This window comes from Stegodyphus dumicola, chromosome X2 (genome assembly GCF_044657685.1).
Source record: "Stegodyphus dumicola isolate Sdum_Otavi_A_Nest chromosome X2, ASM4465768v1".
In the NCBI taxonomy this organism is placed as follows: Eukaryota; Metazoa; Arthropoda; class Arachnida; order Araneae; family Eresidae; genus Stegodyphus; species Stegodyphus dumicola.
Genome location: NC_140781.1, coordinates 113,843,138 through 113,862,022, shown reverse-complemented (window position 1 = coordinate 113,862,022; position 18,885 = coordinate 113,843,138). Strand labels below are relative to the sequence as shown.

The 18,885-nt window shown below is 31.5% G+C and overlaps 1 protein-coding gene across 3 annotated transcripts in view; it reads right to left on the bottom strand.

Moving 5' to 3' along the window:
- Positions 1-18,885, bottom strand: part of LOC118193907 (ATP-dependent translocase ABCB1-like) — a 379,421-nt gene that overhangs the window by 145,018 nt on the left and 215,518 nt on the right. For all 3 annotated transcript variants that reach the window (XR_015039173.1, XM_085809734.1, XM_085809733.1), the window contains exons 14-15: positions 17,189-17,359; positions 12,106-12,304 (exon numbers count right to left, since the gene is read on the bottom strand). Coding sequence is in view for 2 of the 3 variants with exons in the window: in XM_085809734.1 (XP_085665860.1) it covers positions 12,106-12,304; positions 17,189-17,359 (370 nt within the window). In the remaining variant the exon portion in view is untranslated. The remainder of the gene's footprint in view (positions 1-12,105; positions 12,305-17,188; positions 17,360-18,885) is intronic.

Sequence of the window (18,885 nt, the reverse complement as noted above, 5' to 3'; positions counted from 1 at the left end):
CACAAGACCACAAACACGTAGATCAAAGAACACTGAGTGATCTGATGAGGGGATTCCCCGAGTTCAGCCAGGTCGGGAAATGGCGCCATGCATAACAATAACCTGGCTCATTGCTCTTATTTAGAGACAAATTTTCTTTCATACTTTCCTCGTATCTCGTATATAGAGGTGCTCGTATCTCGAGGTTCCACTGTACTTCAAAATGAAGAATTGAAAATTCAAAGTGAAGATACAAACTAATATCTTGCCTTCAAAATGTACAGAAAATTGAATTCTAACAAAGTGTAAATGAAATTATTAGCTGTAGAAAAAAAACAAATTGAAAGGCATTTAAAATATTTTGTTCTTGTGATAAATATTCATGTGAAATTTCTTACAGATTACTTAACCTTTTTAAAACTTAAAATTTACAAAGGAAAGTGGAAGTATTTCTCCTATTTTTTTTAACTCAAAATACTTTTAATGAGGTATTATACAAGTGTTGTAACAAATAAAAACCAATGAACACAGGTCTTGCTATCAATGTGGAATAGCGAAGCTCACTAAAATATGGAACATGATCATTGAACAATATATTGTTGACAGATTTTTGTTCTTTCTGTAAATAGGTTACTTTTGAGAAAAGCAGAAAAAATGTCATGATTTTTCCCAACCCCTCCCTCCCATAATAGACTATCTAATTGCCATATAACAATCAATTTTATAATACAGAAATAAATTGCAAAAGGGTTAAAAAATTGTATTTATAAGAAAGGCAGTGAATTTTATTAGTATGAGAACTCCATCATGGATATTAGTGAATTACACTTTTAGAACTGCAGTGGATGATTATTGTAAACTATACTAGAAATAAAATTTTTAAAGAATAATAAAATTACTCATGAAAAAAATTGAAAATTCCCTTAGAAAATTGTGCATAAACAAACAAGAGCCAAGCATGAAGAGTATATAGATACGATGAAGAATTTGAAAATCAGAAATACCTAGATAATTAACATGGCATAATACACATTAGCTTTCTAACACAAAAATCTGAAATTTCCATCATAACTTTAATGCAACGAAAATAAAATAAGAGGGTCTTTTTCTTAAAATACTAGCTTCTTTGTATAATGCTAATAGTAATATTTGCTCGTGCCTTATGTAAATTTTGATTTTGTTCTCTGCAAGAGGCCAAGACAAGAGTTGCACCACTGAAAATCATATCTTTTCCCCAATTGGAACTTTGTGGAGCATTCCTGTTGACTAAATTGATGGATTTTCACCTGTAGAGCTTTGAATACTCCTATATCACAAGCTTATTTTCATACTGATTGCACTATTGTATTAACCTGGATAGGATCTCATGCAAGGCGATGGAAGACCTTCATCGCCAACAGAGTAGTAAAAATCCAGACTTTATCTTCTCCTGTCCAGTGGCATCATGCGAATGGAAATACTAATCCTGCTGATCTTTCAACTCGTAGCGTGTCATCATCAGCACTGGTCACTTCATTGTGGCTACATGGTCCAGATTTATTGTATGATTTATTTCCCTTTTAGCCAGCAATATCTGCACCAGTGCTGAATGATTCTGTGCCCGAGAAAAGATGGGCTTTACCGTCAACAACTGCTACCAGTCACTTAACAGACGCTCATGATTTATTTTACAAATATTCTTCTCTCACCAAACTTAACACTAGAATTACAGTGGTCTTCCTATACATAGAATTAAGGCGGATGTCATTTTGATCCCTTGATAAGATATCTGCATATTTCTCTATATGATATAATATATTTGTGAAAAAGAAATTAAAATAACACAAATTATGACAACAACAGTTTATTTTAAAGAATATAGAGACTTTGCAGGTATGCAGTCAAATAATGAACAAGCATTTAAATATTTCCATCGGAAAATGTAACTTTTTTTTTTTTTTTTTCATTTTTGATAGCTTAAATTTCAGAAACACAGAAAATAAAATGTATAAATATTTACGCAAATTTTTTTTAAAAAAGTCGTTTTTAATTCAAATATTAAAGTATTTTAAAACAAACTTTTTGCTATAAAGAGTACATAGAAATATATAAAAATATTTTATTTACAGATAATATATTAGTCAGCGCAGCAATTAGCACATTGTGTACAATATACGCATACATATTTATTAGAGTTGTCAAAAATATTAGAAGTTTTGTTATATTTGCATTTTCTTACTTGTCATTTCTTCCTTTTCTTTTCTTTTTTTTTTTTTTTTTTGATTCTATTGAATCTTGTCCATCCAGAAAGCCACTTGAAGAGAGAACAAATTTCTTTTTACTAGATATATATTCTTCTCTTAGTTCTTCTGCCAACCCCAATAGAAAATCGCTACTGCTGATATTTTCTTTTGTAATTTCCTTATACAGAATCCACGCATTTATACCTGCTAAGTCCAAAATATTGTAGAATACATGTACTGGCCAACGGCGTGATGGTGCTTTCACGGTGTACTTTCTTGCCATTTGATCCAAAACATCTACTCCGAATTTATTAGAATTGTAAAATTGTATTACATCAGGAACTTTCTTTTCATTAGATTCAAATTCAACTGATGAAGGGAGTGTATTTAACAAAATTACGTTTTTGTTCCTTTTATCTTGATATGATGTAAGTGTTTTATAGTCGTGTTTCATCACAACTGAAGAAAAATGTTTGTTTCTTACATTTTTGAAACTAGAGGGAACTTCTCTTTTTGCACGATTTACTATTCCAATATGACGCAATGCTTTTGATTTTAGGGATTTCGCAAGTTTTACTGATGTAAAGAAACTGTCTGTAGTTATATTTCGGCCAGTATTTTTGTAAGGATCAACTAAATGATTTACTCATTCTCCTCTAAACTTTGATCACTTGGTCTCATTTAATCTTTTCCTAAAGATGGAAATCCGTTTAATAAGTATTTCGTCCTGACGTCTACTGCTAGCCAAAATTTTATTCCGAATTTATCGGGCTTGCTAAGCATATACTGTAAAAAACGGCATCTTGTTTTTATAGGGAATAACTGTTCATCAATCGTAATGTTTTCATTTGGTTTGTAGCAAAGCTTATAGTTTTATATAAAAGTATTCCATACCTCGGATATTAGAGCAAATTTATCACAATGCAAACGTGAAGACCTTGTTAGTTTATTATCAAAACGAAGAAATTTCATAATTTCCAGAAACCTATCTCTACTCATAGTTTCATGAAAAAACTTTGGTCCCCAAGTCTTGGAGCACAAACTAAAAATTGGTAAGCCCTTGGCGGCTAACGCCTCCCTTACGTACAACAACGCTATGAATGCTTCCAGTTCTGCTAATAAAATAGTGAAAGAGTCATTATGAAGTTTACGCTTGGCTTCAGCATCAGTACACTCCTTTATGACGCTTAAAATATTTTCATTTATTATTAACTTCCAAGCACTAAGAGCTTTACCAGAACAAATGTGACGTTTAGCATAGGATGTCGGTCCTGCATTTTCTCGCAATATATTTTGCAAGGGTCACCGACCAGAAGTATTTGATGTATTTTCTACTTTCCATACAGTTCCATCAGTAGCAATCTCTTTACAAGTGTTAGTCTGAATTACGTTGAATTTCATATTCCCTTTTGAGCGCCTACTAGTTCCTGCTTTGGCATTCTTAGGTACGGCAGAATTTGAACTCGTAGAAACAAATGCATTTGTACTTTCACTTGAGCTAGAGGATAATATTGCCTGATTACTCTCCATAGTAAATTCAGAATCACAAGATGTTTCATCTCCATCTTTATCTGTAGAATTATTTTCGATTTCAGAACCGGAATCGGCATCAGATAATTCTTGCATTAGTTTTACGATTTCTTCACGCGTTAGTCCCTTTCTATGTGCCATTAGTATGTCACTATAATAAATTCATGTAAATAGAATAAAATGTGCCACTAAAACGTGTTATGAATAATAAACAATATATCTACGAAAAATCTACAAATGTTCAGCTAGTAATAATCTCTTTTCTCTGTTTTTTCCCCACAAAGAAAAGTATTGCACATATTTCAAATCATGTGACTGGCAGATGTGAAACTACGCAGACACTCCATATTCTTTTCTTTTGTTTGTATTTTGTTTAGCAGGTGCAAATAAAAATAGTTTACAGAAGTAACAGTGTTCAGATAATACAATGGAGTGTATTCACAATTCTTTTTTTCAAAGGGGTCAAAATGACATCTGCCGTAATTTTAGGTATAAGCATTTGTTAAGGCTAAAATAAATATACGATTTTCTTGAAATCTTTACTATTTCGTAAATTACAATGATTTAGGAAAAGTCGAGAAAAGATTAAGACATTTGCGAAAAAAAAGAAGAGCTGTCAAAGAAAAAGGTTTGCTATGTCTCAAAATGACCCGTTATGTAATTCTAGTGTTAAACGTGTTATAGCACTATGTCTGAGGTTTGTAAATAACTGTAGAAATTCAGAAGATCAGGTAAATGGATTTTTAAAAACTAGTAAATTAACTAGCTATGCATGTATTAATTAAATTAATGCAATATGTTAAATTTAAGAATGAAATTAACACTTTAAGCAGAAATCAATCATTACCTTGTACAAGCAAAATTTTATCTTTAAATCCATTTTTAAATAATTCAGGTATTCTCAGGGTGGGCGGTCTCTTGCGACATGCAAACCTTCCATACTGCTTTAGGCATCAAATTTTGCTGCCAAAGAGGCACATTTTGACTCATCTCATTGTTAGACATTACCATGAAATACTTTTGCACGCAGGCCCACAACTCATGCAATCTTGCATTCAAGAACAAAATTGGATCATAAGTGATAGAGCTGTTATCAGGGATTTAATTAGAAAATGTATAAAGTGTTGCAAAATTAGAGCATCTGTCACTAATCAATTGATAAGCGATTTGCCATCTAGTCGCGTTTCCTCTGCTCCTGTGGTTTTGCGCTGTGGAGTGGATTACGTGGGTCCTTTTCAAATTAAAGCAAATAAGGGTCGAGGCTCTAGGTCATTCAAGGCATATATAACTCTATTTGTTTGTTTTACGATAAGAGCTATTCACTTAGAATTAGTGACTGATCTTTCAGCAGATGCTTTTATTGCAGCTCTTAAGAAGTTCATTTCCGGCAGAGGCAAAAGCAGTGATATATATAGTGATTGTGGTTCCAATTTTGTTGGAGCAAAATGCTAACTTATGGAATTTGAAAGGTTTGCTAGATTTGCAACTTATAATCAAAACATTAGCAGATATTTGATTGATAATGACATTAAATGGCATCTAAATGTTCCAGGAGCGTCACATATGGGTGGACTCTGGGAAGCTGGCATAAAATCAACAGAATACCATTTAAAACGAGTAGTTGGCGAGGCGAGACTGACATATGAAGAATTTGAAACATTTCTCACACAAATAGAAGCTTGCCTTAACTTGCGACCTTTAACAATTTTATCTAATGATCCAAATGACTTATCAGCATTGACGCCTGGTCATTTTTTTATTGGTAGATCATTAATAAGCATTCCTGAACCAAATGATATTGAAGTTTCCCCTCTCATTAGATGGCAACATATTCAAAAAATGGTTCAACAATTTTGGAAGTGTTGGTACAAAGAATATCTGTGTCGGTTACAACAAAGACCAAAATGGCTTTTGCTAACTAAAAATCTTCAAGTTAATGGTCTGTGTCTCATAAAGAAGGATAGCTTACCTCCAACTAAATGGAAAATGGGTAGAATTATTCAGTTACATCCCGGGCTTGATAATATTGTTAGAGTTGTGACTATTCAAACTTCAGATGGCATGGTCAAAAGAAATATTACAAAATTGTATCCATTACATATTTGAGTTTTAATTCATGTAGTATAAATTAAGTATTATATCATGATTTTAATATTGTATTGTGTTTTTAAATTTGCTGAATTTTTAACCACTGAATGTTGAAATAGTATTTCAAGGTGAGCGGCATATTCGCGTCTTATGTAAAGTTGGATTTTGTTCTCTGCAAAAGGGTGCCTGCGAGCACCGAACTATATCTATTGTATGAACTTGTTCTTCTCACGGGCCAATAGACACAATAACGAATGTCCGTGTCTACTTTGCATCCACTAACAATATTTTCTTTCACCTTCAACCTTTATTTGCTGACAGTAACCGTACCATGATAACTACTTTAATTTGTAGAGACATTAGGTTATTTCGAAGCAGGAGAGATGAAAAAGGAGGAACGTCTTCGCGGGAATCGAACCCCGGACCTCTTGGAATACGCGCTTAGCATACAGACTACCACACCACAAAGGCAGGAGAAATACCTTATATACTTCCCCCTTTTAAAGGGCGACTGGGGTTTTTAGGGGACCCAATCACCAAATTCTGGGTGCGGATAATCATCATACTCCACCCTTTTAGTTCGGGCGCCACTGTAGAGAGATTAGGTATTTTTTGGAAGCAGGAGTCACGAAAAAAGAGCAACACCTTCGCCGGGAATCGAACCGCAGACCTCTGTAATACGCGCCCAGGCTGCGGACCACCACACCATGAAGGCTCGCTGAGAAGGCAGAAGAAATACCTTATAAATTAAACACTCTTTAAACAAAAAAAGTACAGTTCGACAGGAAAAAATACTATTAAACATGGCAGAAAATTTGTTCCTAAAATAAACCCTCTCAACTTTCAATTAGATTTACACAAAAGTGTTAGCTTGACATTTATTGCATCCTATTATTACGTTAAATTTAAAATACAGACCTTAGGAGCTTTTTTCTGCGTCATTCACGAAAAATGTATAAAGCGATGTAACATCTGATAAAAACATATCAAGGATCACAAGCAATTAATTATAATGGATGGTTCTCAAGTGCAATTTGTTGTCAACACTTTTATATATTGCACTGCACACTCAGAAGAACTATTTATGATGGATCTTTTTATGTGATACTTATTTATTTGATGCAAACGTTTTGCAACCAGGTCACAAAAACTGTCTTACCTGTGATATTTGTCACATAACACACTTTTTCATCAACATGTCGTTTATGCTTTACTTCAATATAACATGAACTTCATTATATGATCTTTAAGAAACTACTTTATTCAAATCAGACATATTTGAGAAATGTATTAATTTCTTTTATCCAGGGTCTTGCCCCAATATCTAAAAAATACCAAATTGAGTCATAAACAGAATTTGACATTTATTAATAACCACAATGTAACCATCATTACAATATCACCTTATAAAATTAGTTTTAATACAACATATTTATTGAAAAAGTAAAACTAAATCACTTTTAAATGAACAACAAGCCTATTTTTTGAATTCCAGTAGTGTCTAATTCTTAGCTGAAACAAAGAGAGAAAAGATTGTGTGCCCAATGGTTTAACCTCTTTGATTAAATAATGGACTTGCTCTTTTCGAACACTGAAAAACAAAAACAAAATATCTCATGTAAAGAGCCAAGCTCTCTAGATGGAGACTGAAAGAATATTTGTTAATGCCCATTTCACATTCTACTCTTTTCTCCTTCTTAAAGCTGTAAATAAAGCTCTTCAACATTTAATTGTGTTTCTTCACATTTTGTTTGGATTAACTTTAAAGAGATAAAATTTTTAATCCTGTTCCATTCCTTGTTATAGAGAGTTAGCAGTGTTCAGATAATAAATAAACTTACTGTGCATCACTTTGACATTTGATTATGAGACTGAGAGCAAGTCTACTTTATTCAAACACATAAAATACATATAAAATAAGCAACTATAAATAAAAAGGGAAAAAAGGGAAGAAAAACTCTATCATAAAGTACCATTGGATAATCAACAATAGAATACAGTTTGTGTACTACTTTCTTGACAGATGGAAGCAAGAAAGGATACAAGCGGCGGAAATAAGCACTTAGTTATGAAATTAAATAATAAAAACTATTACCTGTGGAAATACAAACTAGAAAAGATTCTGGAAAAGGAAAATTTGCGGAATCTAATCACCAATGACACACCAAAAGAAACCATTATTGAAAGAATAAAATGAGATGAACAAGCAGAAGCTTCCATAAATTTATTCATAGAAGACAATCAAATTGCATTTAAGAAATAAAACAGCCAATGGAATATAGAATGAATTAAAGAAATCATTCATGGGAAAATGTATCCAGCAAACTTTATCTTCTCAGAAAGCTGCATGAGTTAAAAACAGAAAACAAACACAAGCTTGAAGACACTATGCATCAACGCTATCTTTGAGATCGTAGCCAAACAGTGAGAAGATATAAAAGTTAGTCGTAGTGAAGCACTATTACTAAGCAGTATATGAAAGAGAACAGAGCTTTAAAATCTCACTCAGAAGAACTGATGCTGGAATATGTAAAAATTAAACTAATCGATGAACATTTTAAGAAGAAAAGGAAGCACACAAGCAGAAAAAACAGCTGCTTTGAAAACGAATTTTATCACAAATGTCAAACATTTCAATCAATGAAGTGCAACTATTGCAAAATATACGACACACAGAAAAAGAATGCAGATTGAAGATTCTTAAATAACTAGAAAGAAAAGGACGAAAATGAAAGTAGTAACCTTTTTAAGAATAAACCAACAAGTGACTAAAAGAAATTATGGAAATAAAAGAAACAATATAAAAGAAAGGAAGAAAAAACGTTGTAGTAAACAGGGATACATACGAAAATGAAAATAAATATGAGAAATTTGAAAAGACTGAGAATTATACATTTGAGTTTACCGAAGAAAGAAAATCCTAAAACTCAAATTAGCCAGCTGATTCACACCTGGTATAATATGACCAATAACAAACTTCTTCAGAAAATTCGATAGGAGCAAATAACATTTACTAACAGAACTCAAATGAAATCTGAAGGTATTAATGAAGGATATTTATACTGAGTGGGTGATGAAAATAATAAAAGGAGAATACAATTTGTAGACTTTTTTATATTCCCGACCTTGAGGAATGACTAGTATTAATACAAAAAATCATAAACTGCTGAATTTGCTGGTTTACTGCTGAATTTGCAGAAGGTACTTACAGAATAAAGAAGATAAATAAAACCATAGTGATTGAAAAAGAAGAAGGAAATTTATGTAAAATAATTGAATTGCAAGAAAAAAACTGAAAGCAAAGTTATGAAAAGGTGTGAAAACAACATACATCGCTGGCACAGAAGATTGGGTCATAGAGACTATGTAGCAGTCAAAAAGCTGAAGAATTATGAGTTAGCAACTGGAACAAAAATTGATGGAGAAATCGGAAGAAACAAAGAATGAAGTTTACATTAGAAGTAAAATGTTTGATTTACTGCATTATAAGCAAAACTGTTAGACAGCAAAATCGATTCCGGATTCGATATAGTGGATCAACTTGTATAACATCGCTAAGCAGAAGGAAATACTTCACAGCATTCACTGATGATTATTCGAGATGCACAGTGTCTATTTACTAGCTACAACAGATAAAGCTATTTCTAAGTTAAAGAACAAGTTTAGAAGGAGGAAAATACACAAACAAAGAAATAGATAGGAATTAATGAAGAATACAACAAACAAAGAAACTGAAGAATATCTAAAGAAATAGGGAAATCAAACATAAAACCATTATACTATATTTGCATCAACAGAATGGTCAAAGAAAAGAAAAATCGATACATGATGGAAATGACAAGATGCCTTCTACTCAATTCAAGACTCCAAAAAAGAATTCTGGGGCAAAGCTGTAATGACAGCCACCTACCTACAAAATAGACTGGTATCAAGATCAATTGAGCAAACACTGTATAAACTTTTGAATGACAAAAAGGCTAAATTTAAGCCATGTGAGAGTTCTTGGGAGCACAGCTTATTACCTGGTTCAAAAGCAGAAAAGAAATAACATGGATGAAAAAAATAATTCTTAATGGATACAGTGAGCATACTAAAGGGCATAGATTTTATATGGCATATCCAGATAATGCTGTCATCTAAAGAAGCACAATATTTGATGAAAACAAAAAGGAAACAATATCTGAAGAAATAAATGATCGGAATGAAGAAATAGAATGGAAAATGAATAGACAGAATCATGCTTAGAAAAAAGAAGGATGGAGGTAATGTAATTGAAATAGAAGAGCTAAATAACTGTTGAGAAAATCCCAAAGAAGAGCCTGAGTTAGCTTTACAAATAGATTCTCATACATGGCAAAGAAAGAAGAAATCAAAATTTCTAAAGACGCTAGAATTGCAAACTTTCTGACCCTCATCCAAAGTAAAATAAAATAAAATGAAAAAAAAATAAATAAATGAACTGCGGTTAAAATCTACAAAAGAAATGCAATCACTGAAGAGAAATAAAATACGGAAATTGTTATCTTCCAGAAGGAAAGAAAGCAATCAGAAATAAATGGACATTCAAAATGTAAAGCTTAAGGATATCATAAAGATATAAAGCTCGTCTAGTAGTTAAAGGATACTGCCAAAAATTCAGACATGACTTTGATCAGGCATTTGCACCAGTCATAAAAAATGCGACAGGAAGGACAATCTTCGTGACAGGAGCTTAGAAAAATTGAGGAAATAAGTGTTTAAGATTTACTTTGTAATTTGTAATATAGATATTGTGAGTTTTTATGTATTTTTCCCTTGTTGCGAAGTGAGAACTGAATTAATTGAATGAGAAATACTGAATTGTCTGTGAAAAACTGTTCCTTTTTTGTTTTATTTGCTTAATTTCTTTTATACATCGTTCTAGATTTATTATAGTATTTGAATAAAACATGCGGCAACGATTACATAATTCTTCAAATAATATAGATTTTGTGCATTCTGAGTTACAATATGAATGAAATATAACGCTGTTAAGAGAACCTAGCGCCAGAGTGTCGCTATGGTAAACAAATATAGCGAATTTTTAAGAGTGCATTTATTCTACTGTGGTTTATGTGCTATCGACGAAGTAGACTTAATTCAATCCAATAAGTTTAAATGAAATGCAAGAAAAAATGTGTATAATTTAATAATAATTAATGCGTACAAGGAAGTGATGTGGTGTACACATCAGATTTTTGGTTACGTGACACAGGTTACATCTAAAATACTGGCAAGCCCAACGTCCTCTTCAAAGGTTTGGCGCTAATATAAAATTGCACTGCAAATCAGTATAAAAAAGTAAACCTTTTAAAACATTATTTTACTGCACTTAATACCCCAATAACATCTGGGGGAAGACTTAGATATTTGCTACTGTATAGTGTTTGTGTGGCATGTAGACAACTAAATTACTGGGAAGCAAAAGTACTTTTGAGTGGCTTGGTGGTAGGGGTAAAGGAAAGTGTTTCCATTACAGTTGAGAAGAAACTTGGTTCTTGTGGAAGTAAAACCAGTCACTCCTTTCGTGCCGCTTGGGCAACATTCTCCATGCTGAGATGGCTAAATGACCGATGATTATTGGACGTTCTCAATGAATGCATTAAGTTTCAACTGTCCAGCCATTTGAAGCAACTTATTTTTCTCTTTCGATGCTTCCTAAGTAAAATAAATTATAATTTATAACACATTTTGAATTTGTAATTTTGTGAAATATTTTATAACTCTTAATTTTGTTCAAATTGGGCTCTAAGGGCTATAGACTGGTTAACAATTATTCAGAATAGTGATTCCCAAGGTGTGGAATAGCAGATATTATCTTGCATCACATAAAACTTCAGAATATTGTTCCTTAAAGTTATAATTATACGTATCTACCTGTTGTTATGAATTAATTAATAATTATCACATTATTATCTTCTCTCTTTCAGAGGAACTATATCAATCACAAGCTGAAAAGTTTCTGAAAAATTGCTTTAGAGCGATTCAATCAAACAACTTTTTAGCTTCAGCTTTTCTCCCCAGCTTATTGAACTACTTCAACAAGAATTTAAAAAAAAAAAACTTTTGATCATAACATCACTGCAATATATTCTGCAAGACGAGTTAAGTTTTTTATTCACAGTTCTTAAGCCATTCTCACATGCACAACAAAGTACATTTAATCTCTTAAACTTGCATCAAGACCCACCAGCAGCCGACCGATAAAAGCTGCCGAATACTGGTAGTTCGGTCAAAAGTAAGAAAGAAAAAAAATCTACAAAATTACCTAGTTCAGAATAGCAGCTTTCATCATCTACAAACATTTGATTTGTGACCAGTTGATAATATAAGCCATGCTTTTCCATCAGTTCTTCATGAGTGCCTTGTTCTTTTATGATTCCATTTTCCATGGCACAAATTACATCAGCATTTCTAATTGTTGAAAGACGATGCGCAATGATCACAGTTGTTCTTCCTTCTTGTGCCTAAATAAATGCATCAAAGTAACGTAATATATACATATATGTAATTTAAAAAACCGAATACTTGTGCTAAAGCTGCGAAGTAATAAATCATTTGTTTATATATATATATTTGTACGTAGGTATGCATATGTACACATATGTATAGATGTTACTGTATAATACTTATTCTTTTTTATTTTAAATTATCCCATTATCCCACTATTTTTAATAGAAACAAGCATTTTATACAAGTTTCTATCATTATTTGTATTACACAGAATGCTCATAATGTATAACTATTTTTAAATAATAAATTATGTGAAGACGTACTAACTGGAGATTAAGAGAATGGGATGAAGGTAGTTTAAAATAATTAGTTCATCACTGATTATGCCAAATACTAGGTTAAATAGAATGAGAATTTAACTTTTTTTTTTAAATACTGATTCAAACTACAATTATTTAAAATGGAAAGTTCCTAATATATACAAAAATTCCATTCTGTAAATGAGTATGTAACAGATAAACAGTTAATAAGAATTATGTGGCACTTTTTATAAATGGGAGAAAATGCTACAGCATACTATATTTTATGCATATATATATATATGATGGTGACACATACAGATTATTGAGTATCTAGTTCCAGTTATGTGGTGAGTTTCCAAAGCCGGATAGTTATTTAGCACTATTTAAAATACAAAGTTTGCAATGCGATTTGAAAATATACATCTGATTCACAGCATTAGATTTTAAAACATAACAGAAATTTGAAAATATGTATATTACAAACTGTAGCGGTTCAGATTGGCTTATATTGAAACTCAAGATAAGTTTCAACAGGCACATTTCATAAATGTTATACACCCAGACATGTTAGCAAGAAAACATTATGTAGCGTAAAATGATTTTTATTTAAAAAAGAAAAAATTAAGTACAAGGCACTTCAAATAAATTTACGTTCTTAGAAAGTGAAAGAGTATACAAGAGAATTGAATTAATTTTAAAAGTAACAATAAGACAAAATATTTTTCATAAGATTTATTTGAACTAAGAAACACATTTTAACATGAACTATGTATAGCTAAAATATTTTTGGACTTCCATTTTGATACTTATTTTTCTAAAATGTTTACAAAATTTTTAATTTGATTTCTTAATTGTATACAACTGTTTGTACCCCAAGAAAAACAAAAGAAAACTAAATGATGGCGATCAAGTTCTGCAACAAATATGATTTTCTGGATTTCTTCTCTTTTTGTAAAATTTTATTTAAATAGTAAAGATTCGGTTTTATCAGATGGCAACAAATTGGGTATAATTTTTACTTAAAAAGAGAAAATATGTATATGATTTCCTGTTAGTTTATATGTCAGCTAATTTTGTTTCACAGAAATCAGAATCTGTAATACACTCAACTCTTGATTAAAGGGGGCACAATAACTGAACCTTGTCTGCAAAAAACGTTAACATTGCTTATGTGGAGCACTAAGTAAACTGCCATCACAAATCCTTAGAATAAAACAAAATTTCTATGGGAAATAAAAAAAGGAGCATAAAATGTGTGAGGTAACACTAGTGATAGGACATGTTAACATATTTAGGAACTATTTTTATCCAGAAGAGTATATAATATAACTATAATATAATCTGGAATATATAAATATTGACAAATAAATTGCTAAATCATAAGAATATATTAAACGTATAACAATGAATCTGTTTCTCACCGAATCCTATCATAAAACAAGACTGACACACACAAAAACATTTTTCTTTCCGTTTTGAAATAGGTTCTTTTTTTCAATGCTTATTTAATTTAAATTATCAAATTAACACATTTTCCAAACTCCTTAAAAGTACAGATAAATATTAACACTATTTTTTCTGTTATTTGTAATGTGGATTATTATTCTTTCCTGTGTTTTTTAACTGCTATCAGATTGAGTTAACTGTGGGTATTGACATCCAAGTGAACTGGGAGTCAACTTTATCTAATTTATACAGTACAAAGTCCGAGATTCGGATTCATCAGGACTTCTATGATTCCGAATTTAAGAATTTTCTGGATTTTAGATTATCAGTTTAAATCTAGTAAGATCACATGCAGAAATTATAGAATTAAAAATATGAAATATCAATTTATGAAATAATAAAGCATTTATGACTTTAAAAAAAATCAAAATTTACCAAAAAAAGGGCTTTATATTTATTTGTTTACTTTATTAAATATTTCTTTCAATATTGTATAAGTTGCTTCATTTTTGTGCTAATAATGTCTCTTTTACTGCACAGATAGATATAACTTTTTTATTTAATCATAAAGTTCAAATTCTATAATTATATTGTCAGGAATTCACAGTAATCTGTCAATCGAAATTTTTTATTCTCAACAACCTCTCTGTTACTTTTTTGACTATTCGTAGTAAAATGTTCTGGATTTGGAACCATATTACAGATTTTGCTGCCCATTAGTTGATTAATTATTGGAGCACTGTAACACTGTAATCGCAATGGAATACTTCTGTTATATTGTCTCCATTTATTACTCCTATACATTTCTTCATAAGCTGCATTAATTGGAAAATCTGGCTTTTTGTTTGCAATATACAGAAACCTTTAAATTCATGGCTGTCAGCACAAGGTTTAGCAAGCATCTGCTATATGCTATCATGAGGACTAAAGACATGCTATTCGGCTCAAATTTGTCTTACTCCTATCACGTTTTGAGAAATCAAGCCTGAATTATATATTATTTAAAAAAAATTTTATGCTTATTCGAGTCCTAATGAAATAAATGCCCACAGGGTATGCAATAAATATTGGTATAAACGTTAAAGGTACGTAGGATAATGCTAAAAGGATTGCGAATTGCATAGCAATCCATGACCACAAACGTCACCGTACATTGCTAGATGGTGCTGTTTACGATGTTTGAGCTGCTTTGGTTGGTGCCTGCTGAGTCAGGTTATACCTTCTACCATTATCTATGACATTATTGTGTAACTTGTTAGCTAAATTAATATTTAATTTTTGTAACATATCAGTTTTATTTAAAGTGGTAAAACTATAAGTTTTTATTTGAGCTGTAATTGATTTAGTGAAGCTTGGTAATGATTAATCTTTATTAACTTTTACGGATAAATTTAATTTCTGTTTGAAAATTTAAGTTTGATTTTATTTTTTCGACATAGTTATTTGCTTGGTATGACCTTAAGGATTATTAGTTTTTAAATTTTGATTTTATGCTACACTGATTGGTATTTAAACATAATTGTTTTGCCAATTTAATTTATGTTTTAATTTTCCTGTTAAACTATTGAATCTTTATTTTCTGGCTCAGGTGGTATTTTTCGACAGTTTGTAACTTAGTGAAACCTTTATGTAATAGAGAGACTTTATCATTTGGTACTGTTAAAAAGTACTTTTTATTTATCTAAACTGTGAGGTATCTGCTTTCTCAAATTTGTCTGGATAATGTCTGTCATCCATTGGAAGTTATTGCTTTGAGGTGACTTTGTCTGGCTAACAGATTTGAAGAAACAGATTGCCTAGCAGAAATAGGGCCTTGCTGAGAGATTAGAAATTCGTATGCTTTTATTCTGCAAAGCGTCCTCAGATGGGGTGAAAACTAGGGTTTCTAACATGTGTTCTGGGAAATAGGGACTGGTGAAGATGTTAGATATCAATATGTGTTATTTTTGAAAAAGCATGGAAAGTTGGAGGCCTAAGTGACGGGAGGAGATGGTCAGGTTGTTGACTTTGTCTGGAGTCCTTGGTATGTGAAGGAAGAAGAAGCAATTTTTGCCAACTTCTGGTAGACCCTATGTCAACATTTTCCTAAAAGGCAGCACTAAAGTTGGTGGTTCACTGCTGTTTGGTTTGCTAGATGAGAAAGGGGCGAGTTCCTTGCTGAGAAAGTAAATACACACATACATACACTGTGTGGCAGATCATGGCCAATAGATCACCAGTCACTAACGTCGCAGGTGCCTAATGGAAAAGTATAATTAAGCCTTACCAGGAACAACAAATAAGTTATTCTTAATTCAAACAGAACTTTTAAAAATTTTGAACAAATTTCTCATCAACACACTTAACACTTCACAATTTAAGTTAGTAATTGTCATCATAAAAGGTTTCCCATGCTGTTTGGTATCTACTTATATTTAAAATAAACGTTTATTTAGGCATCACTGCGATAGTCATTTCTGAAGCTGCCATAAGTTGATAATCATGTGCCATAAGTTGATAAACATAATTGTTTTGCCAATTTAATTTATGTTTTAATTTTCCTGTTAAACTATTGAATCTTTATTTGAAAAATATTTGAAAAATAATGAAAGCAAAAATTAATAAAAAAATTATTTTCCCCCGTTGGTGTAAGGCTTATATGATATCTACATAGATGTTAAATTAGCAAAACTTTGACTAAATGTTTCGGTTTGAAATGTATGCTGCAAAATAAGGTGGTTATGGTGCCAAATTATTGATCACACAGATATATGCTAATAAATGATTATGTTTCTTCAACATGGAGTACTGAAATAAAATTAAGAATCAGGTACTTACTGCACATGCGTGAAGCATATGTCACCCTCAGAATATAACTTTCTTCCTTTTCGCAAGAAAATTCTACTTAAGAAAAAAAAATTGCTGGTGATTGGAAGGTCCAGATAGATCATTCTGGATACTGGACATCCCGATTTCAACTTTGTACTATATATGCAAAAGCAACAATTTTTCATTAAATTTTTTTTACTATACTCTGTACACATACTGTACATTGGGTACAATATGTGTGTCATACTGTGCACTGTTTATAGCATGAAATCTGTTTCATAGTAATTATTTTAATTAGCAGAAATATGTAGAAGATTAACTATGCAATGAAAAATAACCAACCTTATCTAAGGCTTGCTGCACCACTGCTTCACTTTCAGAATCAAGTGCAGATGTCGCTTCATCCAAAAGCAAAATTTTAGGGTCACGAACTAATGCTCTAGCAATAGCAATCCTTTGTTTCTGACCTCCAGATAGCTGAGCTCCTCTTTCACCAACGAGAGTGTCATAACCCTAAATACATGAATATTTAACAGCAAAACAGAAATTTACTTCTAGTTACACTAAATTGCACTAATAAAATAATTACTGCTAACAAAATCAAAAGAAACGTCTGAACATTCTACATATTAAGATAAGAAGATAGCTAAAGATTTTTATGTTAAACTGTGTCTGGCACATATTTAATGAAAAAAATCTACCCAGCTTTTATTTTTGAAATCACTGGTCACAGACATATACTTCCAGCTGCAAAAATGTTTTAAGTGATGCAGATATTCATGTTTTGGCATTTTAAAATTAATGAAATCAATTTTGTAAAAATTAAGAAATATAAAATTTTATATGTTTCCCTGTTCCCATACTTATACTTAAGAAAACATCATGGTCATTATAAAAAGCACAATTCAAAAAGTGTGATTCCCATATGATAAAAATTGATCAAAACATTTAGTTTTAAATTTGGACCTCATATTCAGTGGCCATATACAAATTGAAGAGAGTAGTGTTTACATTTGTACTTAACTAACAATAATATATCAGCAGGAAAAGATTTCTGATGTTAATAAATTAAGTGAAGGTAATTTCTATGAATGTTATTATTAAAAGTACTGAACCATATAATTTTTTTTTTTCAAAAGAGCCCCACCAGTGGTCCAGTACTTAAGACCAAAATACTGGGAGTTCGTTTTATGAGCTTAATCTTAGGTGAATGAGCTGGCTGCATGGTTGATTTTCATGTTTTTATCATGTGCAACATCAACAGATTCAGTCTTCCTTAAAATGTCCTCCATGAAGGCATCCCTCCATTTAACACAGGTAACTCCGTGTGCTCGTATTCAAATAACTATTAAAAAAGATTTTATTCATACAATCATACAGAATTCTTGTTCTAAAAAAAAGCTGACAAGCTTCAGTTGTCATATTGGCAACTTGTAACATAACTTGTATAAATTAAAAATAAAAAAATATTTCTAGTTTAACTAATTTTTTTGCCTGATCTTTAGATTAGGATTCTAAAGTGACATAACAGCATGAAAAAATTAACACAGCTCTAACATTTCAAAACTTACAAATTATTTGTGTGAAAATTCTTTTGACAAAGCAACTGTAACAAAATTATGAACTTATGAATTATGTTACACACTAATAAATTACAGAAAAATATTACTGAATGGCATTTAACCTTTTGAGGCCGGGGCTTCAAAAGGTAGCACTAAAAGCCTTGAAAGGACGGGGGATCTTGAACGGAATGCTTTCCCCCCTTTAAGAAATCACCTCCTATTTGCGACAAAGCTTCTTGTGTGCAGTTTAATGGATTCTTAGAGGGGTGCATCTATGTCACAAAAGGAAGGGAAGTGTAGGGATTAGTGACCAGACTTCAAGATGCTTTTCGTCACAGAGGGAAAATTTCATATTACAGTTGTTCCGGATTGAGACTACTGGGAAATGTGTAAATCTTCGTTGAAGAAAATGCCGTTCTTTATATTATACGACGTTACTTTCGTTTTTATAAAATTTTGGTTTGAATTTTAAATTAC